Here is a 15,593-nt window from a genome sequence, read left to right as displayed (position 1 = left end):
TTGGAGGAACTCCTAAAGGAATCATTGGAAGAATTCCTAAAGGAATCCTTGGAGAAATTCCTAAAGGAATCTCTGGGGGAATTTCTGAAGGAATCCCTGGGAGAATTCCAGAAGGAATCCTTGGAGAAACTCCTGAAGGAATCTCTGGAGAAAATCCTGAAGGAATCCTTGGGGAAATTTCTGAAGGAATCCCTGGGAAAATTCCTGAAGGAATCCCTGGGGAAATTTCTGAAGGAATCCCTGTGGAAATTCCTGAAAGAATCCCTGGGGAAATTCCTAAAGGAATCATTGGGGGAATTCCTGAAGGAATCTCTGGGGGAATTCCTGAAGGAATCCCTGAGGGAATTCCTAAAGGAAACCCTTGGAAAATTCGAGAACACTGCAGACACGGCAGGAGGAATGTTCGTGCATACTCAACGATGTCAAAGTGAGTGCCTAACAACGACCAGTCACAGCAATATATGTTAGTATCGCATGGTCATCGTCCCAGCAACTTCTGCATCAACAACTCTTTTAAATGGAGAACTTTTTGTACATTTTCGAATAACGGTAAAGTGATGAGAATTATTTGCAAAATGGGCGAACTCTTGCAATTATTTTCCATAACAAGGTCAGGCAAATCCGCGCCAGTAACGATAGAATCGACTCGCAACAGAACTCCCCTGTGACTCGTAGAAAGATATCCCAACCCTATTGAAACAGATAGCTGAATATCGAAAGGATGCAACAATCAAAATTTTGGAAACCCCAGGATGTTCTCAAAATAAACAAACACGATTACCTATGTCGTCAACTGTCTTAAAAAAGTGAATATTTTAAATTAAATCTTAAACTTGTCTGCACTCAATGATTCCTGTTGGGAGGAAATGTACCTAGTATATTTGCCGTTAGGCTTCAGTACCGTACCACACACATTTACAGTACCATCAAACGCGGTGCGATGTTCATAGCCATCAACTCCTGGAACAACAATTTTGCAGCATAGGGTAGCTTCACCTGCGATATCTACGGACAACAGAAAAAAAGCATTTGTCAATGTTTTACCACTTACTACACACCACATCAACTTACCTGAGTCTTATTTTTGCATCCCTTGCACTCGAATGTATTGTTGCGCATGTTGGCGATTGCAATCAAGCCGCAGAAGTTGCACACGTGTATCCGGTACGGATCAGATACTTCGAACAAACGCTCGCGCAGAAACTGGGCGGCACCGTGGGAAATCTGACAATCTCGTTCCATCTCTCCGAAACGTAGACCACCATCTCGGGCACGACCCTCCATAGGTTGTCGTACCAGAATCTGCACTGGACCGCGAGCTCGCGAATGGATCTTATCGTCCACCATGTGCTTAAGACGTTGGTAATAGGTTGGACCGAGGAACACCTGGGCATTGATCTTACGCCCGGTGTGACCGTTGTACATGACCTCGTTACCTCGGAGCTGATAGCCGTACTCCTGTAGGAAGGTGGAAATCTTCTGCACGTTGACGGCATCGTTGAATGGAGTAGCGTCACCGATTTCGCCCTTGTTGGAACCCAGCTTACCCTGGATGCACTCGATCAAGTGACCAATTGTCATACGCGACGGAATGGCATGTGGGTTGATAATGATGTCCGGAGTGAGGCCCTCGCATGTGAAGGGCATGTCCTCCTGCCGATACTGGATACCGCAAGTACCCTTTTGACCGTGACGGGAGGCAAATTTGTCACCGATCTGCGGAATACGAACCGACCGGACACGGATCTTGCAGAACTTGTAGCCTTCGCTGTTCAGTGTCAACATGACCTGATCTACAATTCCGGTTTCGGAGTTACGCAGGAACGTGGACCCATCTCGCTTGGTGTAACGTTTGGTGGTTCCATCCAGGTCGTCATCCGTTTCCGGCAGAGTAATGGTTTTGCCGATGACGACATCATCTCCGGAGACACGAAGACCCGGCGCAATGATACCGTCGTCATCCAGTTTGTCGTACAGGGCATTGCGCATTCCCTGGCAAGTTTGACGGTTGGGCTTTTCAAACTGTTCCTCTTGATCGCCGATTTTCTTGCTCTCGGAATCTTTATAGGAACGGTAGAACACCGATCGGAAGAAACCACGTTCGACAGCGGACGCGTTCAAGATAACAGAATCTTCCTGGTTGTATCCGGTGTAGCAGAGAATGGCTACGATTGTATTGATTCCGGCCGGAAGTTCTCGGAAACGTAGATATTCCATAGAACGGGTGGTGACCAGGGGTTTCATCGGGTAGTACAGTACGTGCGCAAGTGTGTCCATCCGGACGTGGAAGTTGGTAATGTAGACACCCATAGCTTGCTTACCCATAGCGCTTTGATAGGTGTTACGAGGACTCTGATTATGATCGGGGAATGGAATAATCGAAGCACAAACACCGAGGATCATAGCCGGATGGATTTCGCAATGGGTATAAGTGGTACAATAGGCGTACTCTTTGTCCTGTTTCAAGTCATATGGGGTCATAGCAATCATGACGGTTTCCTCTTCCAAAGTATCGATATACTCAACGACACCGGAAGCGACCAGCACCTGCCAGCCATAGTTATTGTAATCGCGGTCCTTCAACATGTCAACGTGATTCTTGCGCAGCAGAAGGCTTCCATTCTCAACGATCAACAACGGTCTGCAAATACGTCCAGCATCGGTGTAGATTCGGATCTCTCTGTCTCGGATGTCGCGGATCATAGACACTTCCGACACGATGATATCCATTTGACGACGCAATTTCCGCAAGGTAGCTGTCAACTGCTCCGGATCGCGATGTATTCCAACCCAGCATCCGTTGACGAAGATCTTAGTGGCGTCGGCAATAGCCGAGGGAGCAATTTCTTCCAAGTTTTCCATGGACCACTCCTCCAAGAACTCAAGAATCGGTGACGGTTGGGATCCGACGGAAATGTAAGCCATCAGGGCCAAGTTCTTTACCAGTCCGACAGCCGCACCTTCGGGTGTTTCGGCCGGACAGATCATACCCCACAGGGTGTTGTGCAACTGACGAGGTTTGGCCAATTTACCGTCACGACCAATTGGAGAGTTCACACGACGCAAATGGGACAAAGTGGAAGCGAACGTAAGTCTGTTCAACACCTGAGATACACCGGCACGAGCCTGATGAGCCTTCTTCTGATCTCCCCAGTTACCTGTGGCCAACGAATAACGCAACCCGTCGGTGATGATTTTGGTCTTGATGGCCAACTCCAGATTGAAATCCTTTCCACGATCGATGAACTTCTGAGCATACATGCGAACCTCTTTCACCAAACTTTTGAACAATCCTCGGAACAGCAACGCCATCAACGGTCCAGCCAAATCCAAACGCTTGTTACCGTAGTGATCACGATCGTCCAGTTCACGACGACCCAAAGCTGCCAAAAGCAATCGATGCACCATATATCCCAGGAAGTAAGCCTTCTTGGTCTCGCAGAAATCCGACACACCCACGTGAGGCAACATTTCCTTTTGCAAGATTTCCTTAGCGTATTTGATACGTTTGTCCTTGGTGACACCCGGCCGGGCACCTCTCGCACCGATGAAGTTCAACGCTACGTTCTGCTCCTGAACGACGAAGGCTTCGTCCAGCGACGGCTTGACCATTTCCATCATTTCCGGATCGTCAAAGTCGTAGATAATGTGCTCCAGAATATCACGATCAGCCACGAATCCAAGCGCTCGGAACACAATCATGATAGGAATTTCCTGTTTGACATACGGAAGAATAGCAATCACGCGCTGGCCAATGGCCGACTTTTTGATACTTTGACCACCGCGGGCCATCATGTTACACCATAGTGTCGATGTTGGTCGAGAGCTGTGCTCCAGGCAGGAACGGATTTCCGACTTGTATGCATACTTGCCGTCCTTCATGCTGAACACGTATACCGTGTTGGTGGCCATCTTTTCCTGGGCAATTAGAACCTTCTCCGAACCGTTGATGATGAAGTAACCGCCGGGATCCAGCGGGCACTCGTTCAATTCTGTCAAATCACGATCCGTCAGTTGGGAGAGCAAACAGTACGTGGAACGCAACATGATCGGGATCTTTCCGATGAACGTCTTCTGGTGCTGGGTTTCCACCGGCTCTTGGCCTTCGACGATTTTTGTCTTGGTAATGTCGACGTACAGCGGTGCGGAATAGGTCAGATTGCGGAGACGGGCCTCGTTCGGCATCATGGGCGAAGGGGAACCATCCTTCTCCCAATGGGTCGGCTTCGATAGGTAAATCTGGTCGAATTTCAAGACGTATCTCGTCTATAACAGGAAAAAATCGAGTGAAATGATGCATTCTAAATAATTATAAAGCAAACATACCGGCGTTTCAATGTCTCCGGAAGTGTGCTGTGCTTCAGCCGTCAATTCAATAGCCGGAGAATCCTCTACGATACGTTGAACGGACATCTGCAAGAAAGAAAATTAGGTAATGGCCATTGGTCATTCACAAATGTTTAAACTAAACAACAGTGTTTCGTAGATTCTTATTTGTTTATTTATTCTCTTTACATCAACAGACAATTTTGTCCCAATGATAGTTAAAACTAGTAATCCTACATTATAGAGATCTGCGGAGGCGGCCATTGTGAGCCAATCGTGCAGAGAGAACTGTCAAAGTGTGAGCCAAATGAACATGCTTATCGTTCGTAGGAAGGCGTCGTTTGAACGGTATTGCAATCGGAACTAAATAAATAAAAATTATTTATTTTTAATATCGAGAAATTGGCGGCATATGTATGTTTAGTAAAAAGATAAAAATTTATTAATTCTGCTTTCAAAAGCTCATGCTTATGACGACACTTTTGTTGCTGAACTTGTCGATAAAACTTCCATTGCTGCTTCTTGCTTCACTTCGGCCGATATGATTAGCGTAACACTTTTACAATGAATTTCAGATTTCTTCGATTGCTCCGCTATTTCAACAAAATTTTGGAAAAAAATTCTACCATAGTTAGAAAATGTAAACAAAACAACTTGAACCACAACGAAGTCACGCACAAAGTTTGAACATCTAGCTTTGTAACAAGTGTTGGCAGCTGATGTAAACAAAACAAACAGCGTTGCCGAATCGACGTATGTAACTTCCGCTCATCTCTATGTAGAGGATTTCTACTAACTATAACAACAAATAACACAAACACAAAATCAATATTCGTCAGCATTTCTGGCGTTCGATTTGAATAGGTCACATTCTTTAGGTAGAATTCGATCGCGATAGACGTTTTTGTTTCTCTGCGTAAAAGAAAAACGTGCTTTGGACGCCATCTTGGTTTTTTCCGAAAAATCATTTATTTATTTATTACAGCATCTTCAACATGGTTGTTGTACAGACTGAGACTGGTAACTTATTACTAATTAAAAAAAAACATTTAAGAAAACGTACAAAGCAAACTTGAATTCACAATAACTAGATCAACGAGAAATCACATTTTTACAACAAGCATTAACATTATTCAAACACTCTTGACCATTAAAAACATTCATATGATCATCACGGCTTCCAGGTGTCAGCAAAGCGGTTCACAAATTCTCGGAACTTGATTCCGTGAGGCCAAGTCGATGCACACATTGCCAAATCCTTACATCTTCGATTTAAAACGATTTTGAACGAAATGTAATTGAGCAGCCTGTAGTCTACCTGTTTCGGAACCAACTTTATAACGCTTATGCAATCACCAGCAGGGACACCAAGACATCTGCGAACCATCGAGTCGACATCATTCTCGGTGGTGGCGATATGAATGTTTGTCAGTAGCAAGGCAAAACTCGCATCGTTCTCCAACACGGCACTCGGGACAGCTCGACTATTTTCGCTTTCATAGGTCATGTTCGTACCACTCATCACTTCAGCAGGAGCTGCTATCGGTGTAGAATGAAGTTGAATTGCGCTTGTAGAGACGGTAGAGATATCCTCTGGGATGATTCGATCAAGTGTGCCCATGATTGCAGAGACTTGAAGCTTCAATTGCGCTAATTCGGTGTTAACCGAATTGTTCAATGCAACTGGCGGTGGTGACGTTGCTTGCTTGGCATTTTTCCAGTCATCATGGCGAAGCCACCCGATAAAGTCCGGAACGCCGAACAACCGCAAAGGGTCTACACCGTCTACGAGTACCACCAACAAGATGTGGCCCAACGATTCCGGAGAGCTATTCCAAAATGACCAGCGGGACATACAAACCAACGAATGCGCACCAGTATCGGCCACAGAAGACGAAGCGACCAATCGAGCAAGTATGCATCGCGGAGCAAGTGACAGTGTTCGCGGATAAAAAGAAGAAGAAGGACGACGGGGAAAAGGAAGAGCAACTGCCCTCTTCAAGCAATACCGAGTGGATGACTTCGAGAAGTTCGTGCGAAAGTTTGAGCAACAACAGAAGCAGAAAATGCAGCAGCAGCAAATCGGCGCGGTCGGGGATGGCACTACAACGCCTGCGGGCGGAGCAGTAGTTGCCGGCCATCAAGCTCCGATGGAACAACGCAATAACAGATTCAGAGACAGATCCAAGCAGAGGTCTGACATGGTTGATTGGTCTATGAATGCGAACGACAAAGAGTAAGTAAACATGAACCAGAACATGCTAAAGTTATTACAACTAAATGTACAAAGCCTTGATAAAAATAAAGATGAACCTGCTAGAACATTAATAAAGGATAAATATGACGTAGCATTTGTTTCAGAGAGTTGGACTAAAATAGAACATGAAAATCTAAAATATAAGGTGCCAGGGTACTTTACATATCTGGATTCCAGGGACGACGGATATGGAGGTGCCGGCCTAATCATTGACAAGAAGATTACAACGTGCGAGATAGAACTACCAAGTTTCCTGAAAATTCAGGTTATCGCAAGAAAAGTAGTTAACATCGATCTAGTGATGGTATCTACACTGATAAAAATCCAAACTTTCAGTATATAAGGCTATTTTCTATACAATTTATAAGACATTGTTATCGTTATTTTTAATTGTGTGCATATAATGATCATGAAAGCTGTTTTAGCTTTGATGAGGTACCTTATGAGGCCTATGCACCCTATACATCACTTTTATGTTTGGCCAAACATAAAAGATATAATTGTTTTGCTATAGTAAAAAATTATATATGTTCACATATACTTTTTAGGTTTGGCCGACTCAGTCTCCAACGGCCATCATGGCGGCAAGCAGGGCGGATATCATGCCGGATTTAAAAACGGTCAAAAAGATCGGCCTCTACCTCGGATTAACAGCTGAATTTTCAAGGTAAGCTTGCATCTTACTTAAAACAGAGGATACACAGGAAGGCCAGACAGAAGAACAAGTACACCCCTAAGTTTTGGTGGTCCGAGGACGTCGTGAAGGCCTGGCTGGACAAACGGGAAGCCAGAGCAGCTTTCAACAGAGATGGAGGGATGAGGCACCTGATAGAGTTTAAGAAAGCGGAGGCGGTTTTCAACAAAAAGAAGAAGAAGGCATTGAAACAACGCTTTGAAGAGTTCGTAGGTACCTTCGACCCCCGAACACCGTCAAGAGAGGTACGGCAGAAACTGAGATGCCTAAATGGAAGTAACAACGTGCTAGACCATGACGACCCCTTGATGGCTAAAGTCTTTCTGGACAAGCACTTTCCCCAGGAGGACAATCTCGATTACACACCATGTTATCTACCAACGTACGAGTACGACATCATCACACTCGTGTTCTGGGAAAACGACTCTGACATCCCAAAAAGGTTCATCACCTGGTCCCGACGGGATAACATACAGTCTATTACGAACCCTAAACCCGGACGTTCGAGATAGCATCTTCCGTGACATGAACCACATGTGGAAAACGTGTTCGCTATCCAAGGAAATACGATCCATAAAGATCATTGCTATCCCTAAGCCAGGAAAAAAACCAGAAACGGTGGAAAGAACCAGACGAATCTCCTTGGTTAACTGCGGCCTGAAGCTACTCAATGCGGCAGTATTGGATAATCTACATGAACATCTGGAGGAGAAAGCGGTACTGCCAGACTTGTGCTTTGGCTTCCGTAAGCGGTTGTCAACGGTCAGTTGCTTGGAATTTGTGACTAACAGAATTCATCAGATAAAACGAGCAAATCATATCGCTGCGGTGGTTTTCATCGACCTGTCGAACGCGTTCAATGCGGTCAAAGTAGAGGTGTTGGAACAGACGTTGTTGTCCAGTGGAGTACCCCCGAATTCTCTAGCTGGATGATCGCGTTCCTGGTTCATAAACCTATTCAGCTACGAATTAACAAAACAAAATCTGAGGAAAAATCACAGAACAACCATATAGAGAACCGTTAGGTGCTAGGAATACAATGAGAGTCTAATTAATTAATTAGACTCTCATTGGTTCTTCTCCACAAGTGCCCAAATTCTCTTCGTCATTGGTGTTATTTTTTGAAACCTATTAACTCAGATTTGGTCTCAAATCCTTCACAGCCAATCTGAATTGTATGATCAAATTTGGACGACAATCTACCACCCACCCCCCTCCCATTACGAAGAGAACAAACCTGCCGATAATATCCAGTCACTCTATATTTATACATAATAATATTATAATATTTATATATTATAATATTTATAATACATAATATTTTATGCAATTCGATATCATAACTTATATTTTATATAACTCATTTTGGTATCATAATGGCCAATTTTTCCGAACTGGTTCATTATGCAACTGAAATGAGTTGCATAATGAAAAATAGTTGTACATATAATGTTCATAATGCAACTCATTTGAGTTGCATTATGAACATTATGCAACTCAAATGAGTTGCATTATGAAAAAATCATTGCATAAAATTTTGTATGGAACTCGTTGCAAAACTAGATTTTTTCAGCACTCTTCGTATTTATTGTACAACTCGTGCTGAAAAATCAACTTTTTGCAACTCGTCAAATAAATAACTAATATGTAAATCATAATCTACATCAGTATACTGATGTAGCGAACAGTGACATGATAACTTAAGTTCATCATTCCGTTTTCGACCAAACGGCATTGGTCCGTTGGTGATTGCACCAACTGCACTCCCAGGGAAGTTACCCAACCCGCCCCTCTGCTTACCTGAATGAACTCATCGAAACTGTCGAGCTGCTGCCGGACCAGACCCTTCTCGTCAAAGTAAGCGTTGATGACAATCCAGCAGGCTTCTTGCCACAGCTCGTGGGAGATTTCCTCTGGATCCTCCTCCTCAAAGTGGTCCCCTAGGATAAAACAAACAAAATTGAAAAACATCCGTCAAGTTTCCGAGGGCCTCCGCCACCACCATCAAACAGTATTCTTTTTCTTGTTATTATTCATGTCTCGTCGCAACACACCGTGGCGGAGGCTCTTGCAGGGGGCAAACTTCGATCGCTGCAAAACGATATAAAAACGTCGGCATCTCGCGGAAACTTACCATCTTCGTTTTCGAACATCGCAACGGTGGCGATTTACGATATTTTCCGATGGAAACGGGACTTTTTTTCGCGTTTTATTAGCGATTGCAATTACTCCTGAAAAATGATGCGTCGTTTCACTGCCGATGGTGCGGCTTTCTTTCTGCGACTGATGGAAGCGAAAAACGCTATGATTAGGTTTTGACAGTTCCCGGCACCGATCCAGGGTGGAACTTTGGCCAGGACGAAAGTAAAAGAAAAAGGGATTTTGCCCAAAAGGCCTATTCACAAAACGTTAAACAATATATTTTTCATTTGGGCTTAACCGACTGCTAGATCTAGTTTTTAAATAAATGGCACCTCCCAAACGTCAAATTTTCTGTGAGAGTAAGCAGGCCATTCCGAAAGTAACATGTAACATAATCGATTTCTCTTCATCGGCCCTCTCTTCTTCAAAATTGAAGTATTGCTTTTTCCACTGAAAATTTTCGATGCTTCGTAGAATTTCATGACGTTTTCTTCCAGCGACGGCTTCCACGATACAGCAAACCGCTAAGTTCCACACTAACACTGCAATAAATCTGTCAATATTTACTTAATACACGTGCATTTTCAGAGAAATGCTCTATTTGCATGAAAACAAAGAATGGATCTCACAACTAACGGATGACCGCCGTCAAATATCAGGACTACCAACTGTCCGGTGACTGCTGTCATGTCTCTGTGTCGCCGAATCTGGCGCTGGGTCTTCGGCGCGGAAACCCAAAGGTGGGAATAAAATTTTGGGGTTTGCGCGCAATAACAAGATGCAGGTAATGGTTGCTTTTTTGGCCATAAAACTCTATAGTTTACAATGCAACTTGCAGCGCAAAAAAGTACAATCGAACTTGCATCTTGTCACAGTTTTGACAATGATTTTCCTTGAGGGCCTACACTGATAAAATTCCAAACGTAATGTTTATGTATGTTGAACCTTTCCAATTTATAAGATTTCGCAGAAGTTACTGTTAAATGAGCTAACATAAATATTATAACGATTGTATTCCTTCTTATGCGGTGAACCATTACACTTATTATCACATTGATTTAATTTATAAGTGAGCAAACATAAAAAGTAAAGTTATCTTGCTATAGTTAAAAATTATGTGTATCCACCTATGAATTTAAAGTTTGCCCGCTTTGAAAACGACGTCAGTGTTCGCGCCAATCGAAAGCGTCGAAGAGTCTTCTGCAGAGTTGAGTGAAGGTATGTATCTTTTATTTTATTTTTTTTTTCATAAAATATCTGTTTAAATCTTTATTTTTCATTAATTTCAGTTGCACCATATTAAAAGGCAGGAGGAAATGAAAAATACTTCAGCGATTCAAGCATCTAGAAGTAGATCCAGACGGCTTCAGCAACGGACCCTTTCGTTATTTCAAGACCAGTTGTGCGTTCCCGGTGAAAATACGAGAGTCAAGGATGGCCCCGGATGGCGTTCGTCTTATAGACTGCAGTGCGGCCAAGACGAATCAACAACAAGCGAGACGGAAGTTGAACCGCCAACGAAAATACAACCCAAATCTACCTCTGCCACCCCCACGGATGATGATGACGACCAGGGAAATCAGACGCTATTCAAGGGAAACCGCGATGGTGAGAGATGTCACTCAGGATCTATCAAGAATTCCCGGCCGCGACACGACGACAAATCCACAGTGACGAGTTTCAGCAAGCGCAGATGGAGGCCCCATCTCTCAACAACCGGCCTGGGCCAATGGAACAATGAAGATTATTATGGAAATCCGTCGATCGGTCATTGTGGCGTGCAAATACAATAATGTTTTCACTCATTAAGATTATAAGTTTATTAAATCCTTGACTTAACCTGGAACAAAAACATTGTTTTCTTTTTCTTTTTTTTTTGATGGTTTTGCTATTATTTGAAATTTACTCATAATTGTTATAAACTACGCATATCAACGATAACGATATACAACTGGCATTTTTTTTGGTGACCTCGACGTAATTTTTGATCGGCACACGGGGCTTTTCGTTTTATCCCGTCGTTCATGGTCGACCCCCAATTTTGACAGACGGCGGTTGTCAAAACTGACAATTTGTGTTTGCTCTTTCTTTTTCATTCTTGTTTACGTTTGTGCGTTCAGTTTTCTGTAAAAAAAAGTATTTATTGGTCGTGTTTGCTCAAATGCATCTGGGTACGTATTTCATTAAAGGCATTTAATTTGTGCATAATAATATTCAAAACCTTCCATTATAGACCCAAGCTCACCAATCGCCTGCAGATTCTTCTGGTCTCAACGTTTCCTAGCATGAACTAGGCACAGCAACAATCCCGTCAACCCACGAACCGTCTGTTATATACCTGGTCATAGATAATACCAGTTGGGAGATGAGGCGATTCCCAGGTTGAATCGAATGATGCTTTCCATAAGCCGGACAGGATTATTCCGCCAGTAGATAGAAAGTACGCGTTTAGTGAAAAGCAGCAGAGACGAAGGTTACGTGCGTTACATGATATCAGGCAGAAGCGGAACAGGAAGAGGAAGCGTACGTATGCGGTGTTCTGAATGCGAGCGAGGAGGACAAATGTTCGCGTGATCGGCTGGCTGAGCTTGTGGTGTGTTTATTACCAGTTGAATTTGAAACAAAATATGCAATAAAGTCTGACTGTTTATCTATAGATATAAAGCTGTTTATCTAAATTAAGAATCCTCAGTATCAGTTATCCACAGTATAACAAACTGTCCTCTTCTAATTCTTGGCGTAACGTACTCATTGGGATAATTGTCTGCTTCTCGGCTAAGTGTTCTCTGTGAGCACTGACTGTCACAGTTATATGCAACTCAGAGCTTCCTCTGCCAATGACAATTTTGCACGATAAACACGTGTGGCAGGCACAAAGATACTCTATGGTCAAGAAAATTTCCAGTACAAAAACTCCTGAACCAGCCAGGAATCGAATCCGTCACTCTCAGCATAGTCTTGCTCAATACCCACCCCTTAACAGCTGTGAACATAGTGGCTCTGTCATCAATGGACCTTTAGAACCTTTGAATGTGTTGGATGAGATGAATCCCGAAGCTCGTAGAAGATCGAATTTAAAAAAAAAAACCTATGCATAATCTTGCATTGGGAGAACATGGTGAACCTGAAAATTTCAATCATCTGACCAAACGTATTGCCTAAGAATTTCTGTAACAACTTCAGAATTTCTTTGAATTCAAAAGACGATTACGTATGCATCACCTTGCGATGGGAGAACATGATGAGCCATTTGCTTCACCTTGCATTAGGAGGACATGGTGAACCGAAAAAGCTTAAGTATGTTCCAACATCATTTGCTTCACCTTGCATTAGGAGGACATGGTGAACCGAAAAAGCTTAAATATGTTCCAACATCATTTGCTTCACCTTGCATTAGGAGGACATGGTGAACCGAAAAAGCTTAAGTACGTCGTAACTTTATTTGCCTCACCATGCATTAGGAGGACATGGTGAACCGAAAAAGCTTAAATATGTTCCAACATCATTTGCTTCACCTTGCATTAGGAGGACATGGTGAACCTAAAAAGCTTAAGTACATACGTCCTAACTTTATTTGCCTCACCTTGCATTAGGAGGACATGGTGAACCGAAAAAGCTTAAATATGTTCCAACATCATTTGCTTCACCTTGCATTAGGAGGACATGGTGAACCGAAAAAGCTTGAGTATGTTCCAACATCATTTGCTTCACCTTGCATTAGGAGGACATGGTGAACCGAAAAAGCTTAAGTATGTTCCAACATCATTTGCTTCACCTTGTATTAGGAGGACATGGTGAACCTTAAAAGCTTAAGTACGTCGTAACTTTATTTGCTTCACCTTGCATTAAGAGGACATGGTGAACCTAAAAAGCTTAAGTACGTCCTAACTTTATTTGCCTCACCATGCATTAGGAGGACATGGTGAACCGAAAAAGCTTAAATATGTTCCAACATCATTTGCTTTACCTTGCATTAGGAGGACATGGTGAACCGAAAAAGCTTAAGTACGTCCTAACTTTATCTGCTTCACCTTGCATTTAGAGGACATGGTGAACCGAAAAAGCTTAAGCATGTTCCAACATCATTTGCTTCACCTTGCATTAGGAGGACATGGTGAACCTAAAAAGCTTAAGTACGTCGTAACTTTATTTGCTTCACCTTGCATTAAGAGGACATGGTGAACCGAAAAAGCTTAAGTATGTTCCAACATCATTTGCTTCACCTTGCATTAGGAGGACATGGTGAACCGAAAAAGCTTAAGTACGTCCTAACTTTCACCTAGCATTGGGAACCGAAAAAGCCTCAGTACATTCTTACTAAGAAAATATTACCAAAGAATTTCACTTTATGATGCAATCCGTTAAAATGTTAATGTGGCTTTGGTATCTTCGGTTAGTTCCACATTGCTAAATATAACCACAATCTCCCTACCCACCGCCCCATATTTATTTAGACTATCAAGTGACAAAAACTGCAGTAACGAAATTAAGTAATAATCTACTTGTTCACATTTTCGCCGCAGAAGGTCGAAATACCAATTGACGTCCCTGGTACCATGACACCAGAGGTAACCGTGACAGGAACGCGAATCGATTTAATCGGCGAAGATCGGTCCTCGCGGTGAGTGATGATCCATCGGAGATGTCGGATGCAGGTCGAGGACGCTGACGGCACTGTTGAGAATCCTGTGCACCTCGCAGATACTGGTGGGACAGTGTTGTTGCTGATGCTTCTCCGGATAGATAATCGTCAATGTGCTACCCATATTGTGTCCGTAACCTGGCGATTAAGTCGGAGACTAAGTCGGCTCGAAGGGAACATAGGATTCTGGTAATTTCGGCACCGGTTCCAGAGAAGCGTTCGATTTGACCATTAACAGACCGCTTGATCTCTTATTGGTGCAATCACGATGAGAACGAGGTGCTCTTACATAACCTCGGGACTGGAAATCAGCTGTCTTCCGGGTTATTGTTTCAAATCAATTATTGCCACCGGTTTGATGTATTCGTCCACTTTGTGCTTCTTCCGTTAACTCGTTGATGGGTACTGTGAAATGAGAAAAAAAATGTGAATTGACTCATTCAAGAACATATTTTATGCCAAGATAATCCCCATTTATTAAAAGGATGATCTTAAAATTCTACTGATTCTAATATGTACCGGAAACGCCTCCTTACCTCTAGCGGTTCGTTATGTTTTTAAGGTCGTCTTTGTTTTTTTTCTCCATTTCCCTTCTTACTGCGGGATTTCTTTTTCTTGGCTTTTCAACTTCCATCGGCAAAGCTCACGCTCACCAGAATGTTCGCGATCTGCAATCGAATTGCTTCGCGATCTGCAATCATTATCTGCAATAAATTTGAAAACACAGTTGTAGATAATGAATGCTTCACTAGAACAGACTGTGCTTACCTTGACGATAGAGTCCTAGGAGTCATCGGTGCACCCGAATTGTTTCCCGTAATGCGGATCCGGAACAGCATTAGCTGCGTTTTCCGCTTTATCGTATCCTGCATGCTGCGCTGCCTCCGATCAAAACAAAAACATAAACATGCGAAAAAAACAACAACCCCGAGGGGATCGCCAAAGTAAATCGAAGTTGTTGTCAAAACAAGGGGCTCGCGGATGAAAAGACCCCGTTTCAATTAAAATGAAAAGACCCCGAAATTAAATCATTTTTTTTCCTACTGTTTGATCTTAGTATTCATCTTTGCGCATATTATGTTTCCAGTTCGAAACCGAATTAGCGACATTTTTTCTTTGACTTCCGCTGCTTTTGCCTTGCGTTAAACACAATGTCGGAAGTGGGGCGCTGTATTGTATTGTCTATCCGGTTGGAATCAAGACCGACATTCAAACAAAAATTGCCATTTTCTTGGTCCACAAGTGTCGCAACTGTTTCGCATCTAGTGCGCTGTGTTGCTGACAACAACGGGAAGGATGCGCACTACATTTGACATGATTAAAAAACGTCGCGAGTTGGGTCGCGTCGCGACTTGATTGTGCGAAGTCCGGTTTGGTGGCGGCCCGACAATACACCTGGTGCTCTCTACAGCGCCCCACTTCCGACATTGTGTTTAACGCAAGGCAAAAGCAGCGGAAGTCAAAGAAAAAATGTCGCTAATTCGGTTTTGAACTGGAAACATAATACATAATTTTAAAAAATCCCACACATA

At 43.1% G+C, this 15,593-nt stretch overlaps 1 protein-coding gene and 1 long non-coding RNA gene across 2 annotated transcripts; both read right to left on the bottom strand.

Moving 5' to 3' along the window:
- Window positions 1–779: 779 nt before the first annotated feature.
- On the bottom strand, window positions 780–9,573 carry LOC109400064 (DNA-directed RNA polymerase II subunit RPB2). Its single transcript, XM_019672532.4, has 5 exons — window positions 9,412–9,573; window positions 9,078–9,217; window positions 4,327–4,413; window positions 1,072–4,266; window positions 780–1,005 (listed from the first exon to the last, which is right to left on the bottom strand). The coding sequence occupies exons 1-5, from the start codon at window positions 9,428–9,430 to the stop codon at window positions 916–918; spliced, it is 3,531 nt and encodes a 1,176-aa protein (XP_019528077.3). The 5' UTR covers window positions 9,431–9,573; the 3' UTR covers window positions 780–915.
- A 3,865-nt stretch (window positions 9,574–13,438) lies between these two features.
- Window positions 13,439–15,124, bottom strand: LOC134286751 (uncharacterized). The gene is made up of 3 exons (XR_009996920.1): window positions 14,830–15,124; window positions 14,598–14,765; window positions 13,439–14,466 (listed from the first exon to the last, which is right to left on the bottom strand). It is a non-coding gene; the product is annotated as an uncharacterized LOC134286751 (long non-coding RNA).
- Window positions 15,125–15,593: the final 469 nt, after the last annotated feature.

The sequence above is a fragment of the Aedes albopictus genome, chromosome 1, assembly GCF_035046485.1.
Source record: "Aedes albopictus strain Foshan chromosome 1, AalbF5, whole genome shotgun sequence".
Lineage (NCBI taxonomy): Eukaryota > Metazoa > Arthropoda > Insecta > Diptera > Culicidae > Aedes > Aedes albopictus.
This window is presented reverse-complemented; position numbering and strand designations above follow the sequence as displayed.

Bases quoted from the DNA above. Each gene is read 5' to 3' on its own strand.
- LOC109400064 (XM_019672532.4), bottom strand. The intron at 4,267-4,326 runs GTATGTTTGCTT...TTCCTGTTATAG, and splicing joins CCGGAGACATTGAAACGCCG to ACGAGATACGTCTTGAAATT. The intron at 1,006-1,071 runs GTAAGTTGATGT...TGTTGTCCGTAG, and splicing joins GATGCAAAAATAAGACTCAG to ATATCGCAGGTGAAGCTACC.